This window comes from Talpa occidentalis, unplaced genomic scaffold (assembly GCF_014898055.3).
Source record: "Talpa occidentalis isolate TD23 unplaced genomic scaffold, MPIMG_talOcc4v2.1 talOcc4.6, whole genome shotgun sequence".
Classification (NCBI taxonomy): domain Eukaryota; kingdom Metazoa; phylum Chordata; class Mammalia; order Eulipotyphla; family Talpidae; genus Talpa; species Talpa occidentalis.
Window position 1 is genome coordinate 6,271,882 of NW_023604972.1, and position 22,578 is coordinate 6,294,459.

Sequence of the window (22,578 nt, forward strand, 5' to 3'; positions counted from 1 at the left end):
TCACCCACAAATCCCATTGCTTCTCCTTTCAACCTGTCCGGAACCTCATTCCCTTTCTCGGGGCCTCCTTTGTGACTATGTTCCTGGTCAGGGTCTTCATCCCTGTCTCCAGCTTCCCTTCATCTCCTGCAACTTATTCCACCGCAGGGGCCAGAGTCATCCTTGAAGATGTGATGCCAGATGAGTCCCGCGGGGACCTTGAAAGGGTGAATAGTAACAGCCACAGCCCCAAGCCCTCCCTCCCCTGCAGGTCCTGGGGTGACCTGCCCTGTGTCTGCCTCTGCATCTCTCTCCCCTTCTGCCTCCCTCCACCTGCCTCCCTGCTCTGGTGGCTCCTGCTGTCTCTGGGACTAGGAGAAAGTGGGTACTAGTCCCTCTGTTTGCAAAACTTTGGCCCCAGGAAGCCCTGTGGCCTGACCTGTCATTCTCCTGAGGTGTCTGTTGACATGTCACGTGTCCTTGGGCTCAGGCTCCTTGAGGGGGAAAGGGGGGGCTGTCTGGCCAAAGCCTCCTGACTGCCTGTTGATCCCCTGCTGTTGTGCTTCCTGCACACCTGAAATGTTCCCAGCACACCCAGTGGGTATAAAATCCCACCCCACCCCCAGCATCAGGGAGCAGGTGGGATAGCTGAAGCTTCCTGGGGCTTCTCCCGCGCCAGGCGTGGAGCTGAGTACTCTGTGTAGAGGAATCAGCACATCCTCCTAGTGACCTGGTGCAGGAGGCCCTGCTGTCATCTGCTCCACATCTAAGCCCAGAGGCCAAGAAACTAGCTCCAGTCACCCAGGCAGTGGGAGGTCCAGGTGGGTTTGCACCCTGGTCTTAGGTCTGAGGCCACTTGAGAGGAGGGGAAGGTTAGGGGGAGTCTTTCTGGGGTGCTGAGAGGCACTGGCCACTGACAGGGGCTGTAGCCCATTCCTGGGCAGGCAGAGCCTTTGCTGGGGCAGAGGCACAGAGGCCACCTTTGCAGTCCAGCCCAGGCTGTGGGGGCAGCACAAGGGCCCTGGGGACCCAGGCAGGGGGCGTGTGGGGGCTGATATCTGAGGTGAGGGGGTCCTTTCTCCCTGGGGGCATCGGGGTCCCTCTGCTCGGGAGTCTGGAGGCAGCGGGTGTTGTCAGTTCTGTTAAGTCCCTGACATCCGTGTTGGTTTGGCAGCCGCTGGCTGGGAGGTGGGGGCGGAGAGGGGAAGTGACCCTAGAAAAGGCCGGGGAGCAGCAGAAGTGCAGTGCAGTCGCCCCAGGGCTGTCTCTCTCCCTGCTCTCAGGTCAGCTCACCCCTTCAGCCACCTCTCCTGCAGCTTGGCCGCCCCCCAGGGGTCCCCAAGGCCAGCGCTATGAAGCGTGTCATTGCGGGAGTCTCTGTAGGGGTGATCGTCCTCGTGTTGGTGCCAGTGTTAGTCTGGTACTTTGGTTTTACTTGTCGTTGGACGCGGAGTTTCTCCTCGAAGATCCACTGCCGATGCTCCGGCTACTCCCCTCCCCCGGATGCCCCGCTGAGGTAGGTGGCACCTCGGGCACCTTGGGCAGCGCAGGGCTCGCGCGGGCACAAGGTGTGAATGGCCCGAAACTAAGTACTTTGTGTCCGGGGTCCTGGGAGAAGCAAGGCCGGGCCGGGCGAGCAGAGCGGGGTCCGGGCTGAGGACCCCGCGCCCCGGGAAGCCCCTGAGCCAGACCCGCGCGCAGCCGCCGCCCCCCGCTGGACCCGCCTCGGGGCCGGGCCAGGAGCAGCCCCCGCGGGTCCCCCGCACCCCTGGGCTCCAACCCCGCTGCGGGCGCGTCTCCGGGCGGGGCCGCGGGGCTCAGGTCTCAGGGGGGTGAGCAAGCGCCCCCCCCCCCGCCCGTGCCCCGCCGGGCCCACCTGAAAGCGCAGGGAGGGCGCAGGGGACCCGGGGCGGGGCGCGGGGGTGCGGTGGGGGGGGGCAGGGGCGCTGGATCGCGGAGGGGGTTTCCTCAGGAGCACAAACCAGCAACCCCACGGTTGGGCGCCCCGAAATCTGTGACCGGGAAACAGGGACACTTGAGACATCAGCCCCAGAACCTGGACAGACCCTGGGAAGGAGCAGCACCATGTGGCTCCAGGAAACCTCCAGAGGGTTCCTCATGACCCTCTCAGCGAGCTGCTCCTCTGCCCCAGAGACCCTCCCGCTGGGCTGGTTTCCCTTCCCAGGGCTTGTCTCCCCCCAGAACCCCTTTTTGAGGTGGTGCTGGCAGGGAACAAGCAGGGAGTGAAAGCTCCTGGGGGGGTTCTCTGTTGTAACAGACCCCAGAGGTCTTACCTGCCCCTTGTGGGCCTCCAGATTGTCCAGTCCTCACAGGTGTTTACTTGCAGGTAACTGAGGACTCCATGGGGAGGGATGGGAGGGGGGTGGGGCTTCCTCCTTTCATCTTCAGAGTATCCCTAAATCAAATGTCACCCAATGTAACAGTGAAGTAAAGGGAGTGGGGGGAGAGCAAAGCGTGTGCTGGAGAGAAATTCCTCCAGTTCAAAATGGTCAAGAGGCTGCGAAGACCAGTTCTCCAGGAGTCATTTCTAGAAACTGCCATCACCAGCCCCTCCCCTCCTCTGGGCCTCCTCAGCCTGGAGCCCCAGCTTGAGCTCCCCAGGGATTCCCTCCCTCTCAGGAGAGAGCCCCCCGCTGTGGATGGAGCCACAGGCACCAGACACCGTGTCAAGGAGCGGCCCCTCCACTCTCACCTTAGGTCAGCAGCTCACAGTGTGTGTTGTCCGTTCATCCTGCTCAGCTCGCACGGGCTGTGAGGGGAGCACCCATGGGGCGCGCGGGCGCCTCAGGAACCCCGGGGTGCTGTGATGGTGTCACGATGTCTGTCCGGAGGAAACAGTAATGAACACAGGAGACACCTGTGTCCCTGCCACGCGGTCAGCGGATGCGCAGCTGCATGTGTAGTGTTAGCAGCTGAGCCTCTGTTGTGGGCTCTGAGATGGGTCAGCACCCAATGTACCCACCATGTCGGAGATCCTTGCGCACAAGGGGGTGCTCTGAATAGTGATGCTGAGTCCAAGGCCTCTCGGGAATCAGGTTCGCTTTCTCTGTGGCTGGTGTGCTGGACCTTGAATCTTGGCTCTGTCAAAGTGCAGCTTTTGGCAAGTTACTTTTCCCCACAGTGTTATCAACTGTAAAACACAAGTGTTGGTGACAGCCCCACTCTAGGGGAATTGCAAGGATCAAGGGGCATAATCCTGAGATATATAGTAAGTATGGGAAATGTCTGATTATTTTTAATGCTGTCACTGACATCTTTCAACAATAATAGAGATTTTTGTTGTCATTTCACAACTTCTTTTGTTCTCTCTTCAAAAAGCTTGTGTAGCAAGCTTTCTCATGGATCAGCTCTTCATTTGCTGTTCTCCAGGCCTCTCCATTTTAATGACGGGTATTTTATTAACTCCTCTCAGTAAAACCTGTGTTTCCAGTGTAGGAAACTGCAACCCCACACCAATGCTGAGTAAACACTGACTGTGCTTGTGCAGGGCTGGACTGAGGGTCTCAGAGGAGGAAAGCGCCACCTGCTGGGGCAGGACCAGGAGGACTTCATGACAGAAGGGGCCTTTGAGGATTTTCCTTTAGGGCAGATTGTCAGCACCAGGGTGTTCTGAAGAGTGTGTTATCCTGGAATGAAGCCCCGGGGATGGAGACGACTCTGCTGCTGAGGGAAGATCAGCCCCTGGATGGCCCAAAACCTATGTGGGGATAGAACCTTCTACAAAGAGAGAGCTCTCTGTCTTCTGGGTTAACCCTTGATCTTCATTAGTGCATTCCTTGACGTCACCTTGGTCCTTCATCTTCCTACCATGATGATGAAGCTTCCTTTAATTCCACCACCATTCTGGGTCTTAAGACAGAGCCCACAGGCCAGAGAGACTTCAAAGCCCCTGGTGCAGAAGGAAGGTGAAGGGATAGTTGGCCAGGGCTCCAGTCACGGGACCTGGGTGCTGCTGTGGTTGAATATGGAAAGTCAGACCCCAGGGCTGGGTTGTCGGGGAGGGAAGGATGGAATGGAAATTGGTGCAGAGAGACACAGCATTGGGATCCTGGTGCTACCAGGACAGAATGGGAGAATAAAGATCTGGGATAGACTCTTCTAGAAAGAGGGAGCTCTGGGAGCACATCAGATGGCTGAGGGAGAAAGGGCAGAGGTCAGAGGGGTGGGAAAAAGGAGGATGCTGCTTCCTTTTGGTTTAGTGCTTTGTCTCACACTTTGTTCTTGGCAAGGTGCTGTGCCTAACCCCTTGAGCCACCAGGGACTCCCTACCCTTCCTTTTGCTCACCCTGTTCCCCACACTGACTTCCTCGTTGGTGTTGAACATATCACATGTAACATATGAAGATCCTTTGTGATGCTCTACCCTCTGCTTAGGATGCTGTTCCCTAGCAGGTCTGTATGACCAAGTCCCTGTTCCCTTCAATTTGTTGCTCAAATGTCATCTACTCTCCACCCCGTTTAATGCTGTGATCTCCCTCCTCCTGCCCCATTCTGCTCTATTTTCCTGCTTCCTACAGATTTGTACATCTCTAGGATTCTCTGTAACCACTAATTCATTATGTCTGTAGTCAATCTAGTTCCGGTAGAATGTAGATTCACAGAGGACAGAGAACCTAGTTTCGTTCCCTGCTCCATCTTACATGCCCATAAATATCTCCAGCCTATACTAGATGCTCAATAGATATTTGCTGGATTAAGAAATTCATGGTCTCTGAGAGTCTGGAAGAGTCTTTTAAGACCCTCCTTGGCAACCCACATGGAATCTCATGGCTGTGCATCTCTCCAGGAGGTGGCAGTCCTGCCTGCAGTGCAGGTTCAGCAGCTGCATTGGAATAAAGGGCTCAAGGAACCTGCGTGTTTTCTGTGAGCCCAGACAATCTGCCCCCAGGACTTGACCGCAAAAACATTCATGGAAAAAGTATGAGTGACCCCTCGATATCTAAGTACTTTTAGGGGTGTGGACATAGATGTGAGAGTTTCCTGGGGTGGGAGGGCCAGAGGACCAGCATATTAGGAGGGTGATGGTGCTGCCCGATGGGGACCTGATGTGTGAGTTATTTGCGGGACGAGTGTGGGTTAGAGAGTGGGGACAGCACAGACTTATGAAGCCTGAAGTAGCCTGACAAGTATCAAAGGGATTGAACCACCAAAATATGGCTACTTGTTCAGCTTTGTGTAAGATTTTGAGCTTTCTCTCAGCTCCCCTCCACCCCAGTCACTTACCCATCACTGGGAACAGGGGTGTCCTCTGCGGGGGTAGCGCCCGCAAGGCCCCAGGCGGGGTCTCCGTGGATTTAGGCACGTGGATAGGGAGGGTCCTGGAGCCCTCAGTGGCTTTTCAGGCTTTAATGCTCTTTCTTTGCCCATTGTTGGGGGCAAGGCTGAAGGCTGGCAAGGCAGGAAGGCTGGGGGTGGGGGTGGGGCCACGAGGCTGGCAGGGCTTCCAGCCCCCAGTGAATCTTTGCTCTTTCTCTGTGGACTCTCTCTGGCTTCTCTGTGGTCTCTTCCTCTCGTAGCTGCTCCGCTGTAGCCGCCCCTCCTTAGCCCTTCTCCTGTCTCTGAGGGTCGCCATCCTTATATCCTTGGCATCCAGGCCCAGGTGTGCAAACTTACGCCTGCCTGCACCATGCCCAGGTGCCCACCATCAGGCACGCGTGCCCATGCCCATGCTCCCAAGCGCCTCCTGCATTCAAGGCCGCAGGTGACAGTCACACAGGCCAGATGGTGAAAGCCGGACTCATTCACTCACCTTACATCTGGTCTTCACCTTTCTGGGGCAGAGACAGCCCCTCTGCAGGGCTCAGGACCTCATGCTGGGAGGGACTGCCTCCCTCTGGGGAGCGCGCCATGATTCTACACCTCCTGCAGGGGGCAGCATTGTTCAGCAGTGAGCAGTGTGAGGCTGCTCTGCTATGCACATAGTTTGGTTTTGGGTAAGTTGATCTCTGAGCTTCTGTAGCTCCAAATTAGGGATATGGCAGGTTGCCCCTCCCCGAACCCCCAAAAGCTAGTGTGAGATTTAAACAGGACAAGTGAAGCCCTTGGTAGAGTCCCTTCCTCTTCCATTGCTTCTTACCTTCGTCAACGATGCCACCTTGGCCCAGACCACCACTGGCACTACCGAGATGACTGGTCGACCTCCTATCTTTTCCCTCCTTTGGAGCAGAACAGTCAGAAAAGTCAAAATCTCTGGACACCTGGAGACAACCTACCTGGTAGTTCAGAGCGGGAGAGAAGAGGTGAGAAATGAACAGGAGGAATGACTCACCGGAGAACATCTGAGTAGGTGTGCAGGAGCAGAGTGGTAGAAAGAAAAAGGATGTGCCCCTGATCTAGAACACTAATATCTGATCTCAGTCTGGAATTATTGTCACTAACTGAGACAAAGGGGAAAGTGCTAGACTAAGACTCCAGCTCTCCATGAAACGTTCCTATTAATATAATAGGTCAAGTCTTCCCCAAGCTGCTCCTACAGCTTCTGCCTCTTGGTTTCTCAGAACTGGCAAGTTCTTTGCTGTTCCAGGGCCTTTGCACGGCCTCCCCTTCTGTGTGGTGCCCCCTTCTCATCATCGTCTCAGCGTAGAAGACCTCTCTGGGAGACCTTTCCTGACCACTCTCCCTAAAGTGGTCATTGATCCAGTCATCTCCTCTTGCTCCCCCTCCATTCATGTCCTGCTTGCTTATTACCATAAGCTGCACTTATTTTGTTCCCTTATTTGTTCAGTTGTTTACTATCTGGTTATAGAGAGAGTGAGCTCCATAAGGAGCTTATAGAGTCAGTATAGCTTGTAGGGTCAGTAGAGAAATGTTCGTCTCATCAAAGTGTTGCATAGATTACAGAAGATGAACTATATGAAGCATGGGTGCTAGTCAATGCTTCCGGGTAACTATGCTCCAAAAAATATGGTTGACACCAAGCGCTGGCTGGCGAGGATATGGAGAACAGGAACTCTCCTGCACAGCGGGTGGGAACGTAATCTAGTCCAGCCCTTGTGGAAAGCAGTATGGAGATGTCCATAGATTAAGTGTGGACCTGCCGTACAACCCCGTCATTCCACTCCTCAGCATCTACCAGAAAATTCAAAAACGCTAACTGAAAAGGAGACTTGCTTTCCCATGTTGAGGCGGTGCTGTTCACTACAGCTCAATTATAGAAAAAAGCTAAGTGCCCCCAAAGAGAGGAGTGGATCAAGAAGATGTGATAGATACACACAATGGAATATGACTCAGTGATCCAAAAGCGTAAACTCATGCCATCTGCAGCAGCATGGGTAGAGCTAGGAGGGGTGATGCTAAAGGAAGCAAGTCATAAGGAGAAAGACAAATACTGGGTGGTGTCACTAGTATGTGGAACAGAGAGAAACTAAACTAAGAGTCAAGCTTAAAACTAACCCTGAAAGCTGACCCTACAACGGAAGCAGCCAGAGAGGGAGAGACGGGAGATGAAAACAAACAGGGAAGGCGGCACAATGGACTCTGGGTGATTTGGTGGTGGGTACACTATGGTGGGGGCATCCAAAGATGACCTCCATTAAAAATAAATTAAAAAATAAGTTTGAAATCTAATTCCTCTTGTTTCATCTCACAGGGTAGATGCAGACTGCAACAAGATAGCGGAGGCTTTCACGAAAGCAGTTGCTTCTAAGGACCCTGAGCACATTGGAGCCGGAGACTATCAACCACTAATGGAGCTGGTGAATCAACAAAATTTCCCTTGTGACAAGGTAATCAGGGTCATTTTTTCAAAACCGAGGATAAAAGCCAGAAGCACAAGGTCACAGGACACATTTTGACTATGACGAGGAATAAGGAAAAATCTGGAGATAAGAATGTAGGGGTGTTCGGCCGGGATGGGGGCTTGTGGGGCTCTTTAGGACATCTGGAGGACAGTGAGGGAAATAGGGACGTGGAGAGAAGAGAGGAGACTAAGCCAGAAATTGGACAAAACAAACCAACCATGGAATCCAACTCAACCCAATGAAAATAAAATCAAATAAATGCAACATTCTGGAAGGACAGCACTTCCCTGACCTCTGAGGGTGATGGTGATGACAACACAATGTCTGTTTGCATGTGTGGAGGCCTGTGTTACTTCACTAAGGACTCTTCACCCTTATCCTGTGAGAGCTTCACAGTCACCCTGTGGAGCATGTAGGTCAGAGGCCAACATTCCCTTTTCACCCCAGAGAAAACTGAGGTGAGTTTAGGTGACTAGTGAGGGCCTTGAAAATGGCCAGTTGAAATGTGAATGGCTCCATCTGGCACCAGAGAGCTCTAGGCTGTCATGCACTGACCATACTGGGAAAGAGCACATATCCCCTAAAGTCATGTTCATCAGGTTTGGGGTCTCTGGAGCGCTCACTTCCAGACCAAGAAGCCAAGGCTTCCTCTTCTCAAGCCAAAGGCACATAACCCCAGTATGAATCTGCTGGGGAAATCCGCATTATAATGAGATGAGGGTACCACTGAATGGGCAGCCAAAGGGGGAAGTAACTAACCTCTTGGCAGACAGAGAATGGGAGACAGGTGATGCAGAATGGATGGTCCCTGGTCCAGAGAGCCCCTGGCATCCCCCTCCTATGGGGAGATGAAGGCCACGCTCAGAGCAAGAGTCTCTGTGTCTCTGAGCAGTGCCTGGGGGAGACTAAGGCCCCTGTGTTTGGAGTCCACAGCATCTCACCTTGCCTCAGGCCTAGTGCCTATAGTTATGCCATTTTTTCTGAGGCCTGTTATCAGGACCCACTGTTAATTTTGACTGAGCGTGGGCCTCTCTGCACATCTGGGGCTTTATCTACCCTGCATTTTTTTTTTAATAGAGGTATGTTTTGTTTATTTATTTATTTGTTTGTTTGTTTTGTTTATACAAGCACTGGGTACAGTCAGAAGCGCGGGAGGGTGACAGAATTCACCAGAGCCAGAGCGGGGAGCAGAGCAGGCCGAAGGACCGAAGGACACTGCTGAGGGGAGCAGCGGGCGACAGGAGAGTTCTGCGCCCCATGGGGGACCCTCCTTCGGTGGCTGGGGAGCAGCCGGGGATCGAACCAGCGCCGCAGAGGCCAAGGGCAGCTTCGCAACCCAGCGCTCAACCGCTGTGCCACCAGGGAGGCCCTCTACCCTGGATTTTTGCGTGTCTGTTTATCAATGTCTTCATGAAAAGTGGTTCCATTTTCACGGATACCTAAAGTTGCTCTCTCAACTTTCCATAGCTCAGGCCTCTACAGTGTCAGCACATGTCATGTCTATTACATCAGGAGGATCATCACTACATCAACCCATGTGACAAGTTAGCATTTTAAGGGGGCAATTCAGCGAGCCCCAAATCTTCAGCCCCATCCACTTTAGAAGCTAGAGCTACTGCAGAGTAGCTCTAGTAGGCACAAGACAGCTTGTGGGGCGGGGTGGGGGGGAGGGGTTTGGTGACTGTCCAGGCTGTGATTTCTTTGCCTTGTCCCTGTGAACCCCGGCCTCAAACCTGATGAACATGACTTTAGGGGAGATGTGCTCTTTCCCAGGGGTTCTGATCATTGTTGCCCATTTCCATTTGGGGAAGGTGAGGTTAGCGATGCTCTGGTGTCCAAGGCCAGGCAGATGGTGAGTGGGGACGCTTCCTAAGGCCGTGGGACTCCCGGCCTGGGCTTCCCAGCCCACCCTCCCCTGCCTGCTCTTCAGAACCCACAGGTCCCTGGAGGAGATGACTGCTCTGAAATTGGACTTCCCGGGTGTTTGCAAGGGGCCTTGATGAAAACTCGCTGCATTTGTTCATTTCTTGTGTGTGTGAAGAGGGCAGACTGGGGAAAGAAACAGAGAGGCTGGACCTCTAAGCATCAAGGAGCTCATCTCCCAGAAATAGCCTGTAGACAAAAGGGCTTGCAGATCCTTCAGGAACTCTGAATCTCCTGATGCCTCCTCCAGATGGTTCCCATCTCAGATTTGTTACAAGAGTTTCTGAGTATGAGCAGAATAATGAAATCATTTCACATGGTGACCCAGAACACACACGTGTGTGCCGTGTAGGATTTACTCTCAACACTTCAGTGCTTTTCTTTCATTTAAAAAACATGTATTTTTAGCAGGGGAGGGAAGAGCACAAGGGACTATGTGAGGGTGCCCGGGTGACCTGTTGGTGGGATTTTCTGGGGACTCCACCTGAGAGGAGAAAGCAGACATTGTACAAAAAAGAACAATGATGTAAAAAGTATATAAATAAAATAACATAATTAATAATGTATATTTTAAAAATTTACTGCATGGATCTCAATGAGCGGTGTGTTTATTCTTTCTTAGGTCTTTTTTTGGAGCAAAACACATGAGCTGGCACTGAGTTACCAGGGGGAGCTGCACACCCTGAATAAAATGTTCGTGGGCCACATTGCTGATGGCCTCATGTGGTGTCCAGACGAAAGCTCTTCTGGTGAGGGACTGACTGGGCGTATTGAAGGGTGAAGAAGCCCTGGCTCAGCCAGGCGCCCAAAAACATGTGCTGGGAGGAGTCCCAGGGACCCCGCTGAAACCACTCTCCCCTCACGGACAGCTCAGGCTGGTGGAGCATTGCCTGCTTGGCCCTCGCATTTTTTTTTTTTTAAGATTTATTTATTTCTCATAAATAAATAAATTGGGGTACAGGCCAGAGGTGTGGGGGCTGAGAGGATTCACCAGAGACAGAGTGGGGAACAGAACAGGGAGAGTGACCAAAATACACTGCTGAGGGGAGCAGCGGGTGAGTCAGGAGGGGTCTGCTGGGACAGGGAAGTTCCCTGACTGGGGATCAGACTGGCGCTGGAGTGGCTGGGGACAGCCTCACAGGTTGTTTTGTGACTCCTTGTGCCACCAAGGATGGCCCTGGAATGTTTTCTAGAAAAATTGACTTCGGGCTTTGGGGTGCCCCTGCTCCTTGAGCCTCTGCTCTGGGAGGACAGACACAGCCGGCTTCTGAATTGTTGGGGTTTTGCTTTCTGTAAGGGCAGCGTTTAGGGCAAAAGAATTCTACAGCAGGGTGAGGACCAGGGCGGGACCCACAAAGTCCTCCTTCCACAGGGCAGCTGGAGATATGGGGTGTGGGTGCAGGGGAGCTGGAGGGGGCCCCTTTGGTTCTGTCACCTTGCAGGGCAGCAGCGCTGGGAGAGGCGCGGGATGGAGGAAAGACAACTCAGAGACCCAGGAGAGAGAGAGAGACATGAAGAAGGGCTCAAACCTCTGGAGGTGCAGCCCATGCCCCCCAAAACATATTTATTGGGTATGACATTCAAGGAAGGTGGGCAGGTCTGTGGAGGAATGGGGTGGTGGGGAGGTGGATTGGGGATGCAGAAATGTCTGGCACGACTAGGGAGGAGCAGTGACTAGGGCTCCATTTGAGCTGCTGATCAAACCTCCCTCTCTCTAGACCCTGTGACACTTGACTTCCCGTCCAGGTGGTCGAGCTGGTTGTGCTCACCTGGCCATAATGTCCGCTGCTGTGTTCAGCAGATGCTGGATTTCCCGTATGTTCCTCATCCCAAGGCTTTTGTCCTGGTGAGGGGCCTCCTGCCTGACTCCACATTGTAGCTTGACCAGCAGGAACTCTGGGACCAAGACTACGTCCCGAGAACAAGGGTGCTGGGGAAACTTAGGTCTCTGCCATTTTTCAGAAGTCGCTGTATCTTGCCCAGAAAGACCCAAAGCACCTTAATATGAGAAGGTGTTTTCTCCTCAGGAAACCTTGCTGAGGGCCACACCAGCCTCCCCTAGTGTGCTGAGGGCCACCCCAACCCGTTTCTCTGGCTTATTTGAGGATACTGATACTGGAACTGTAGGTTTTCGGGCCTAGTCTCCCAGCCAGGAATGGATCCCAGCTGCAGGGCCAGCGCTGAGTACCAGCCCCTAGACCGCCAGGGGCTGGTGTCTCCCAAAGCCTCAGCAGGAACTTTGCAGACGCTCAGGCAAGCAGCGAGAGGGGGCAGGTTTGTTTAGGGAAAGAAATCTTTTATTGAGGAGAAAAGGAACAGAAATAAAGTGGGACTCCCAGCCCATGAAACCAGGCCAGGGAGGGGCAAGGAAGCCACAGTGGAGGCCTGTCTCAGGGAATATGCACCTTCTTTCCCTCATGATTCCAAAGCTCCACCAGGGTCTCTGTGAGTGGTTAGTTCTGGGTGGTCTCATCACGGCCTCAATGTCTCTGTGCCCAGAGCTAAGTCTCTGTGTCCCAAACCTCTTTCCTCTTTATTGTCCTCAATTTGGACTGTCCTGTTGACCTTAGTCCGGGGTGTTTGATTTGTCCCCTTTGGAATTTGTTTGGAATTTGTCCTTTTCTTTGGAGCCTTCCTTATCTCTTCTGAAGTCCCTGCACTGTCCTGAGGCTGCCTCATGATCCCTAACTTGCCCTAGGGTTCACTACTAGATCATGTGATGGCTGAAGGTGAGAACTTCTATTCATCCTTCCAATCCTAGGACTAACACAGTAAGTGTTTGTGCAGTCAAATGCAGCCGAGAAAATGGAAATGTATATATTTTACTAATAATACATATCATTCCATTATTTGGAGGTAAAGGAAGGAAATCCTGCCCTCTAGAACAGCCTATTTCAGCTTGGAGGGCATCATGCTATTGAAACAAGACAGACAGAGAAAGATAAATACTGCATGACATCACATGTGAAGTCTGACAAAACAAAAACATGAAGTTAGTAGAAACAGAGTCAAAACACAGCAGGGGCTAGAAGGTGGAGGGGCTAGGGAGAGGGTGGTGAAAGGGAACCAACTCTGCCTTACAGGATAAAGAAGGTCTGAGCGTCTGTGTGCAGCGAGGTGATGACACTTGATAACACTGTGTTATGTGACTGAAATTGGTAAAGGGAGAAGGTCTTAGATGTTCTCATGAAAAAAAAAAATACATTTTAGGTGATGCATGTGCTAGTCAACTTGATGGGGGGATCTTTTCACAATATATACAAATACCAAGTCATCAGGTTTTACAATCAAAATAGATAATGACTTTATTTGTCTGTTATACATCGATAAAAAGAAAATAAATGTCATTCATGCAAATATCCTTAGGCTAAGCAACACAGAAACTGTCTTCAGGTTCTCTGTGCAGCTCCCCAATGGTGGCATCTTCTTGATGGGGAGGGGTGTAGACATTTTACTCAGGGGGTCTGGAACCTAAGGGTGTGGGGAGAGGGAGGAGAGCTGTCAAGAGAGTGTTGGCAGGAGACAGAGCAGCAGGTGGCCAGAGGCCCCCTGAGGGCCTAGTTTCACACCTAAGTCTTCCTGGATGTGGGAAGAGCCAGGGGCTGCTCTGCCAGGTGAGCTCTGGCTGTCATGTCCCAGCATGATGACTCAGAACTGGTCACCTCATTCCCCTTTGGTGCTTGGAGGGCAAGGTAAGGATCTGGAAGGGATTCGGGGGCACTAAGTGAAATTGGGTGGAGATGTGTCCATTCTCCTCCTCCTTGGCAGTGGGAAAATGTCTCCACCAGCTGAAAGCCCTGGGGAAGAATGGGGCTAAATTAAACTCTTTTCCATTTCAATTACTTTCTGTAAACTGTGTCTTTTAGAAGTGAAGTATGGCCCTTATCGAGAAAAGAATGGAATCTGCCCTATGGGTCCTACACAAATATTCTGGAAAGTGGCATCCAAATGGGTAAGCACCAGCAGTGAAATGCTAGAATTCTGGAGACCCAAGAACTTAAAGGTCAATGGTTGGTTTTCTTTGTTTTTGGATCACAGGACCTTTTAGGAAAAACTATGTAGGATTCAATCTTTCCTGAGAAGGACTTTCGTAAGCCCGTGCCAGAAGATTTTCACATAGAGCTTTGGGGTTTCATGGAGAGTCCAGGCCCCCAGTTGAAGAGAATCCCCGGGCTTATCCTTCCATTCTTTGACTTTGGCTGCCAGGACACTCAGGCTCTTTTAATGGTCTGATCCAGGTGTTGGCCAATGTGGATTCTGAACAATCCTAAGAGTCCACGTTTACAGACCACTTCCCTGCTAGGCACATTCCTTGGCTGTTCCGTGGATTCAAATCTTTCATTCTCACAAGAACCCCACGAAGTAGGTTCCATGCACATCACGTGTGTTTTACAGGTGACAGCTTGGAGGTGCAGGTAAATAAAATATCTGCTAAAAGTACAGGTAAGTGAAATGTTAGCCTTGGAGCAGGGAACACGGTAAGGTGACCAAGGACACTCTACTGTTACCAAGCAACCAGCTTCCCGCCCTATTTCTGGGGGGAATTGGGGTGTAGGCTGGGGACACAGTGGTGAAAAAATTCTGAGACAGAGCAGGGGATAGAAAAGGCAGCTTTATTGAACCAAAGAGTTAAGGGAAGCAGCAGGTGAGACAGAAGCCTTGGTCCGCTGTGCAGGGAGGGTCTCCGGGCCCTGTTCAGACTCTAGGTATCACTGACTGGTAGGGTGCTGGCTTGGGTGTGACCTGACTCATGACCTGGATCAGGCACGAGGGATCAGTTTTTAGGGCAGCCCGTCTGCTTCCTTTATTCACTCAAGCCCCCAGCCCAGCGCCCCCACCCACCTCCAGCCCAACTTGCTTGCTGGGAATGACACCACCACATGCCTGATGTGCGGGGACCAGGTTATTACGACACCAGGATTGAGTAAAGGAAATATCTTTATGGAGGATGAATTGGTAAGGAGACAGGAGATCAGCTTAAAGCTGCCACCCTCAGTTCAGAAAGGGGATGAAATTACAGAGGCTTTGGAGACTGGGTTCAGGGCAAAGGAGCGAAGTTTTATTGGCTGACACGCATCTTAGAGGCAAAGAAATGTGGACTTGACTGAAGTTCCCTTACAACTGGCTAATTCCAAGGCAGTTCATGCATCAAGGGACTTTCCTTCAGACACTGGAATATGCATTTCTGTGGGGGGCCCCTGGCCTCTGGGCAGCCCCTCCTCTGCATCTGCACGTGTGTTCTCCGGCTGGCCTGGCGCTCAGCTCCATGTCATTCCATAAGCCTCTAGGCTCTGCTGTGTCTAAAAAGTAAACCTCAGGGAGAGGCAGGTTTTTATAGACAGACACAGACAGAATGTTCTAGGGCCTGAAATCCATCTAGTGACTTAAGCTCAGTGACTCTGCCATGGAGAGATCCCCCGGGACTGCACCTTTATCTTGGCCAAGATCTCAGGGATGTGTGTCCATGACCTTCTTTCATCAGACTCCATCCTTCCGTCTCTGACACAGAGACAGTGTGGCTTGGTGGTTGCACCCTGTCTTCCTTCCTCGCTTCCAAGAGACATGACCTTGGGGAAAATTGCCCCAATACTTACTCTGTGGGGCTCTTGCTAATTCTATTTTGCGGGGTCCCTGCTCAGCTCCCTGACAGCACTCCACTGAGTGACCCCTGTGACTGGTGACCCCCGCGCCGCTGGCCTCTGTGCCTCACACCCGGAGGGAAGAGACACGCTGGGGTTTCATAATCCGTTTCAATTTCTATCTACGGTGATTTACACTTGCAGGATAAAGGCGAAGCCCGTGACTAAACATCCATGAACCTGAATTCCATGAACTGACTCTTCTACTTCACTTCAGCATCCACTGAGGGGTCCCCCAAATCGCCCCTATTCTCTCAAGCCCCCTGACCTTTCTGTTGGCAGTTGCCTCCGTGACTCGGCGACATCCTGTTCATCCTTCGGGTCTTGGTCTTTGCTGCCCTCCATAGCCTCTTCCTGCCCTTCCTCATCTCCCTCACAGGGAACTGCCCTTCTGGCTCCTGGTTCCTTCCTTTTCCTCCCTCTGCTCCTGTGACAGTTTCCTGGGCGCACCCTCTGCCATGGGTTGCCCACCCAATCCCCTCCCCCCCACCCTGGTCACAGCCAGCAGGGGGTCACAACTCTCAAGCTTTCCCATTGCTGGTGGTTAAGCTCCTCACCTCAGTACCATACTGTTAGGTCACGTGGAGGGTGTGGGATGCTGCTGTCGTTCAGGGAAGGGACCTGAGCTGTCCCGGGGTCCTGGTGAGCCTCCTGGGGAACATGTCATTTCCTTTGTTTTGTTCCTTTTGAATCCCCCAGGCCTAGCACAGCAGCCAGCTAAATGTTTGCTGCACGGTGAACTACAACTCCTGGCTTCATAATGGTCACCATGCATTTCTCTTTGGGCCTGTCCAGGGCTCAGTGTCACCTTCTCTCCTACCTCCCTCCTCTTGGCTCCCCCAATTCCCCACAGCTGAACTCCCACTAATGAAATGCGCAGTGTCTACACTGCAGGTCCCAGAAAGTGTTCTCTTCCTTCCCCAGTGAGTTCCCCTCAGTCTCTACACTTCCGGCTTCTGGACCCTAATTTAGCTCCCATGGGAACAATGACATTGACCTTCATTGTTCAGACACAAACTGGAGCCACTCCTTCCAGAATCCCCATGTGACGCGAAATTCCTGCAATGTCTGGGCACGACACTCACAGACCTGACTTCACTGAGCTAGACCCACGCGGGATATTTCATCTTTCACCACCTGAGCTGGGAGCTGTTTTGGTGGAAGCGCTGGGGATGGTGCTGACGTTTGCATGCGGAGAGGTAGTGAGGTTCTCTTTTGTTTTTCAGTTTGCAAAAAATGCCTGTAAAAAGGTCCGTGTGTTACTCAATGGGTCCAACAAAGAGTCTGTCGCCTACAATGGATCCAGGTACATGATTTCTGTTTCTGTGGTCAGCATCACCGCCTATGGGAAAATTTGTCTCTAAGAGGATATGATTTTTGTGTTTAAAGTGAGGATGGAAAATTTGGACTCAAAGGATAAAAGTTGTGTCTCTATGGAGACCTTTGCCTTCCTTGTTGGTACTTTTTTCAGCTTCTCTTTTGCATCAGCCCTGAAGTGGTCCTTGCTGCGTGTCTCCTCCTCCTCTTGACCCTTGTGATCTTTTCAATGTCTCTCATGACCTTCCATCTTGTCCATTCCCCATCTTTGTTCACACTTTTACCCCAGAACACCTTTCCCCACACTGCACCTTCTCTAAATTCTCTGTCCTGTAGATCTGATCTGACTCCTCTCTGCTCCATGCACAGCGTGAGACTCTCACCCAGCTGTGAAACGACAGAGGAGCACTTCAGGCGTGGTGGCAGCTGCAGGGCCTTTATCGCTCAGGGCTGGTGTTGTCACAGTGTGTTGTGAGGGGTCCAGGTATGGACTCCAGAGGTCATCGTCATCGCCATGTGACCCCAGCAGGGCGCCTGACCTCTGCAGCCCCTGGACTAGGAGCCGGGGTGTGATGGTGATTTGAAGATCATCTGAGGTGATGCGCGAACAATGTCCAGCATCTCTGCCCACAGCAGAGGAAAAGACCGAGGAATATCAGCGCTAATTCTCCTTGAATTCATCCCGGAATCTACCCCATCCGGGTCTCTGTCTCCCACTGCCCCTGTATTTACAGCTGCTTCCACCTCAGGGGCCTTTTCAGTCTGTGTTCTCCATCTTCGGTGCACTCTGGTGGCCCAAATTTATTTTCCTTCTTTTCTGTTACGTCTAACTCTACAAAGGAGCATTGGCATTTATATATTTTTCTGACCCCAACTTTGTGGACTTGGGGGTAAAAACATTAACATTCCCCAATTCTATATCTGGTATTGGGGGTCCAGTATTTGCAATAGGAATGACAATTGTCAGACTCATGGGGAAGAGTTGTGGACTGGGGTTAGAGCAGGACATCAGCGTTTTTCAAAGCAGTGCTTCTCAAGCTCCAATTGTGCACCCCGGGGTCTTGCCTGTGCACCCCAGAGGCTTTGCAGCAGTAGGTTCTGACTCAGCAGGGAAAGCTCAAATGTGGCCTAAGGACACCTTTTGGAATAAGAAAATGCAAAGAAACGGGCCTCCCCTGGTGGTGCAAGCAGTTGAGTGCAGTGCTGTGAAGGTGTCTGCAGGCAGCCTCTGCCACAGGGGTTGCATCCAGGCTGGCTGGCAAGAGTCTCACATGGCCCAGCAGAGCTCTCCTTCGGGCCCATGGCTCCCCTCAGCAGTATATTTCGTCAGTGTGCCTGTTCTGTTCCCCGCTCAGTCTCTGGTGAATCCTCTCACCATCCCCAATCTGGCCTGTACCCTGGTTCTTGGATAAAGAAATGAATAAATCTTCAAAAAAAAAAAAAAAAACAAACAAACAAAATGCAAAAAATCCCTATTGATGTGCAGATATTAGTTCTTGTTTTGAGAACTTTGTTCAGAGGGTTGAACTGAATGAGTACACTGGGTGTTTCCAATGCAAATTATGGGTCAGTGTCAGAGAGTAGCTTCTAACCAGTGGCCTCCTGCCTGCTGGCTTTGACAGGCACTAGGAACCTGGTTCAGTTTGTGGTTTGGGGCTAATGGTTTTTGTCTCTTTCATCTCAGTGTTTTTGCAAGTGTGGAAGTCCGTAATTTGCCTTCAGCGGTTACAGCACTACATGCCTGCGTGATCCGTGACAGCGAAGCCAGGTACCTGTTGCTCCTTTTTACTCCTGTATTCTCAGGAGTATATTTCAGGAACTGAGCCATGAAAGAATCCCTAGTCACAAGAATGTCCTGGGAACAGACTGGGGCAGGGATGGATGGGGAATCACTCTCCCCTCAACCCAGCCCAACCACTCTCTCTTCCTTTCATCTCCATAATAGACACCCACCTAGTTCCCACCTTCTGCTCCCCTCCAGCTGGGAGCTCTTAGAAGCTTCCTCTGCTCCACTCTTTGCCCAGAGCCTGGCCCAGGGCCTGCCTGCTCCTCAGAAGAAACTAAGAGATTCAAGAAATGTCCGTGAGATCTTGTCATTTTAACCCTTGCCTCTTTCTTTCCAGGGACTCGTGCTCAGGCGCCTCCATAAAACAACTGGAATCGGATTTAAGACGATATGTAAGACAAGACATTACATTTACTTGCGAGCATACGGACAGGTAATTGATTTTTGTCTTGAGGCAGGAATGGCATCTTGGTATTTGTAGGCATTTTCTCTCTGCCTCCTCTGCGTCAGGAGGTCTCATGAGTCCCTCTTGGCCTGGTGGTGATGAGGATGAACTATCCTGATCTCCTTCCCTTCCCCCGCTGTCCTTCTAACTACCCCAGGAGGATTCCCAGCCACCCTGTGTCTACCCTCGACCACCTGCTCATTCTTCCCTATCTGTCCCGTCACCCCTGTTCCGGGGAGGGTCGGGGAACCCAGAACCCCCAAACCTGCCTGCTCTAAATAGGCTCTGCCATCTGCCCTATCAAGACAAAACATGCAGAAGACCTGTCATGGAAAGGAACTCGGAAACAATTAGTGGCAACAAAGAGGAGGAAGAGAATAGTTTCCAAACCAGCCCCTGCAGATACCCGTGCCCCCCAGGGTAAAAGCCCAGCCAGACAGGGTTGCCCCAAGCAGGGCGCTGAGGCCTGAGAGCCGGCCCCCAGCCTACGGCTCTCCTGGTGGGGCCCATAGGAAGGGGCAGAAGGGGCTGGCAGGTCTGGAAGAAAAGGAGCAAAATCCAATGCCAAGTCAAGATAAAGGCTGCCGTTGTCAGCCTCCCCATGGGTCTGTCCCACAAATCTTTGGCGCTTCAAGTGTCTCCTTCCATGTCCCCCAAGTCCCTGGTCCGGTCCAAGGCTGAGAAGTAAGGGCGGCTTCTTGGCCTGGGTCTCTGCTCCAGGTGCCTCCTCCAGGTCTCCCTCCTGATGGCTCCTCCCTCTCCCAGGCTCTCCAGCTGCTCCTCCTTGCTGGGCTCCGCCCTTCTCTGGGGGAGCAGGGAACTGGGCCCTCCATGATCTGTGGATGCTTTTCCCCTCTCTTTCCCTGAGTCTATTCTCTGGGGGATCCCGGGCCACCACACTATTGAGGACAGGGGATCCACACTTCAAGCCTCTGTGCCATTGGCCTTGGAATGGGCTAGAGACAGACCTGAGTGTTCAGAAGCCCGTGGGTGCTGGTCGCTGTTCTAAGGCTCCTTCTCTGCCTTTAGCTCAATCAGCCTGGACTCTCCTGTGATGAACCCCCTTGCTCCCCCTCTACCCCCTCCTCCACTTGCCAGCCCCTCCCTCTGGGCCCTGGTGCTTTGTTTTCTTGTTTGTATGGAAATGAGAGTCACTCACCAGCTAGATCCCCCTGGGGCTGCTCTGTGCAGAGGAGGTGAGGTCCTCCTGCTCCTGCCTTCTCCAGAGTCTGGAAACACTGCCCCATCTCAGGCTTTGGCTCAACATTCTCTCAAGAAGCTCCTGAGGAGAAGAGAGCCGGTCATCAACAGATAACCTGGGCTCCCTCATCTCAGGGTGCTGCTTTTGCTGTCCTTGCTCATCAGTTGATATTCAAGTAGGCAGCTGTGATGTGTGAGAGCCTGGAAGTCATTTTTATCCTCGCACAAAGGGAGTTTGTCGTCAAACTCCCTTCAAAGTGTTTACTTCTCATTTTATTTCTCACTCCTGACTTGGCCCTTCTCTGTGTTTTCAGGAGATGGGGTGGGTGCTGCGGGGCCCATGGGTTCTTTAGTTACTAACGAAGGGGTTTTTTCATTGGCAAATTAACCAGACCCTTTCCTGAGCTGCCTCTTGATCTCCATTTTTGTTTTCTTGTCACAGGAAGTCATTTCCTGCATGTCTGAATCGTGGGGTTTCACAATGCAAATCTGTATTATGGGGCAGTGGCGTGATCGGATTAATCCTTGCATTCTTGCTGTCCATCAACCTGCCTGACTCGGGAGCCACACTGGTGGGGAGCTGAGGATTTGAGGGGAGCCCCTGTCATTTCAACACCGGACAAGACCTTTCTCTCCAGTCTTAACATAGCTTTTGTTTTGATGTCGTATTATTCAAGAGAAATCATTGTCTAACATTAGAATGAAAATGTTATCCTGAATTATTTCATTATAACTCTCCTATGAAGGGTTTACGTTGGGTATCTGTGGGCAGCCTCCTTTATAAAAATGAGCACATTTTTCAGTATGGTGCATATTGGTGCTGTCAAGTCCAGGAAGACAAACACCCAAGCTTTCCAGAAAGTGTCACATTCCACATGAACGGCCTTGCATCAGGGTCCATTTTGAACCCTTTAGGATCTATTGATAGTCAGACTATAAATGCCATGATCATGGTCATGTGGGAAAAGTCGTGTGTGAGCTTCCCAGTGCTTGGTGCGCTGCGCAGTGAGGTTGATGTTATTATCCTCCATGTGTTAGTTGAGAAAATGGAAGTGCAGAGAGATTCTGTCACTGGCCTAATGTCATAATTTAGTTCAAGGAAGAGGATGACTTTGAACTCGGGTCTGTGGGACTCCAAAGCACATGTGCTCTCTATCTTGAGGACTAAACCACAACACTTAACGTGCCTTTTGTTTTCCACCAGTAAGTGCCTGTGAGGTTAAATACAATAAAATCTGGAATGTGATTTTTCTGAATGACTTGAAAACGTACGTTTCCTCCTCCATTCCGCAGGGCGCATGTTCTGCTTGGCAGTGCGCGTGCGTGCCTGTCCCTGCAGGTGAAGCTTCTCCCTTTTTTCTTGATCAGTCTAGTTTGGGGACTGTCAGCATTTTCCACTCATTCAAAGAAACCCATCTTCAGATTTTTACATTGGATTTTAATCTTCTCTGTATCAGTAGAGGTATAGAAATTCATCCTAGTTCCTTGGGGTTTCTTTATTCAACTGGCTGCAATGGAAGCTTAAACCATGGATTTTTTGTCAGTTTTTTTTCTTTTCTAACACATATATTTGCTTCAATAAAGTTTTCTCTGAGTGCTCCAGTGCCTAAGTTTTAATATGTCTTTTCATTATCATTCAGTTAAAAATATTTTCTAATTTCATTATTTAAAAACATGTTGCTTCCTTTTCAAAATTGGAGATTTTCTTGGTTTTAACAAACAGATGTGTTGAATGAAGATTTGACAAATAAATTGGTACTCCCTTGGATACCGCTTGCATTAGTAAGAATTGCACACTTTTGGATCAGGCACTTCTGCGTTCCTATTTTGGGGTCACTCTATGACCGGGAGAGGGTTACCTGCTGCCCCTGAGCTCGAGCTTCCCTGCCACCCAAGTGAGAACCATAATAATCCCATGGCAGTGTGGTGGGGACGACAAAGATGGCAGCAGTGAACAGTCTAGCACAGTCAGTCCAGTTCGGCTCCTTTTCCCCTGGCCCTGACTGGCCATGGCTCTCCCTGCAGGAGCCTTTCCTCTCCCCCACTGTGCTCTTCTCTCCCGAGCACTGCTGTGGACTTTCATCTTGTCTGGGTGTGAGGACAGGTGCTTGGGCCAGGTCCAATTAAGACTCACACTTCCACAGTTCACCCACCTTTCAGATGTTTTTTTTTTTTTTTTTTTTTTTTTAAGATTTGTTTATTTCTGCATCCAAGAACAAGAACCCCCACACAGGCCAAAGGTGTGGGGGTGAGGGACTCACCAGACACAGAGTGGGGAGCAGAACAGGCAGACTGATGAAATACACTGCTGAGGGGACAGGCGAGGGCTGCCGCGCCATGGGGGTCAGCTTTTCTTCAGAGGACACAAAGGAGAGGCTCACTGGACTGGTGACGAGGGTCACAGGAGGGAACAGCGCAGGATGTGAACCAGAAGGAAGGATTCCACAAGCTCACACCCTGCATGTGAGAACCACGCTCACCTGCTTCCTCTCACCCTCCATGAACCCGAAGTGCAGCTTGGCCAGCAGA

The 22,578-nt window shown here is 51.5% G+C and overlaps 1 protein-coding gene across 1 annotated transcript; it reads left to right on the plus strand.

Annotated features, from left to right (window-relative positions):
- The first annotated feature begins 1,252 nt into the window (after nt 1–1,252).
- On the plus strand, nt 1,253–21,490 carry LOC119260627 (ADP-ribosyl cyclase/cyclic ADP-ribose hydrolase 1-like). The gene is made up of 8 exons (XM_037529612.2): nt 1,253–1,495; nt 7,589–7,724; nt 10,285–10,411; nt 13,529–13,614; nt 16,528–16,607; nt 18,303–18,386; nt 18,742–18,837; nt 20,492–21,490. Exons 1-8 carry the CDS (start codon nt 1,332–1,334, stop codon nt 20,631–20,633), a joined length of 915 nt encoding a protein of 304 aa, XP_037385509.1. The 5' UTR covers nt 1,253–1,331; the 3' UTR covers nt 20,634–21,490.
- Nucleotides 21,491–22,578: the final 1,088 nt, after the last annotated feature.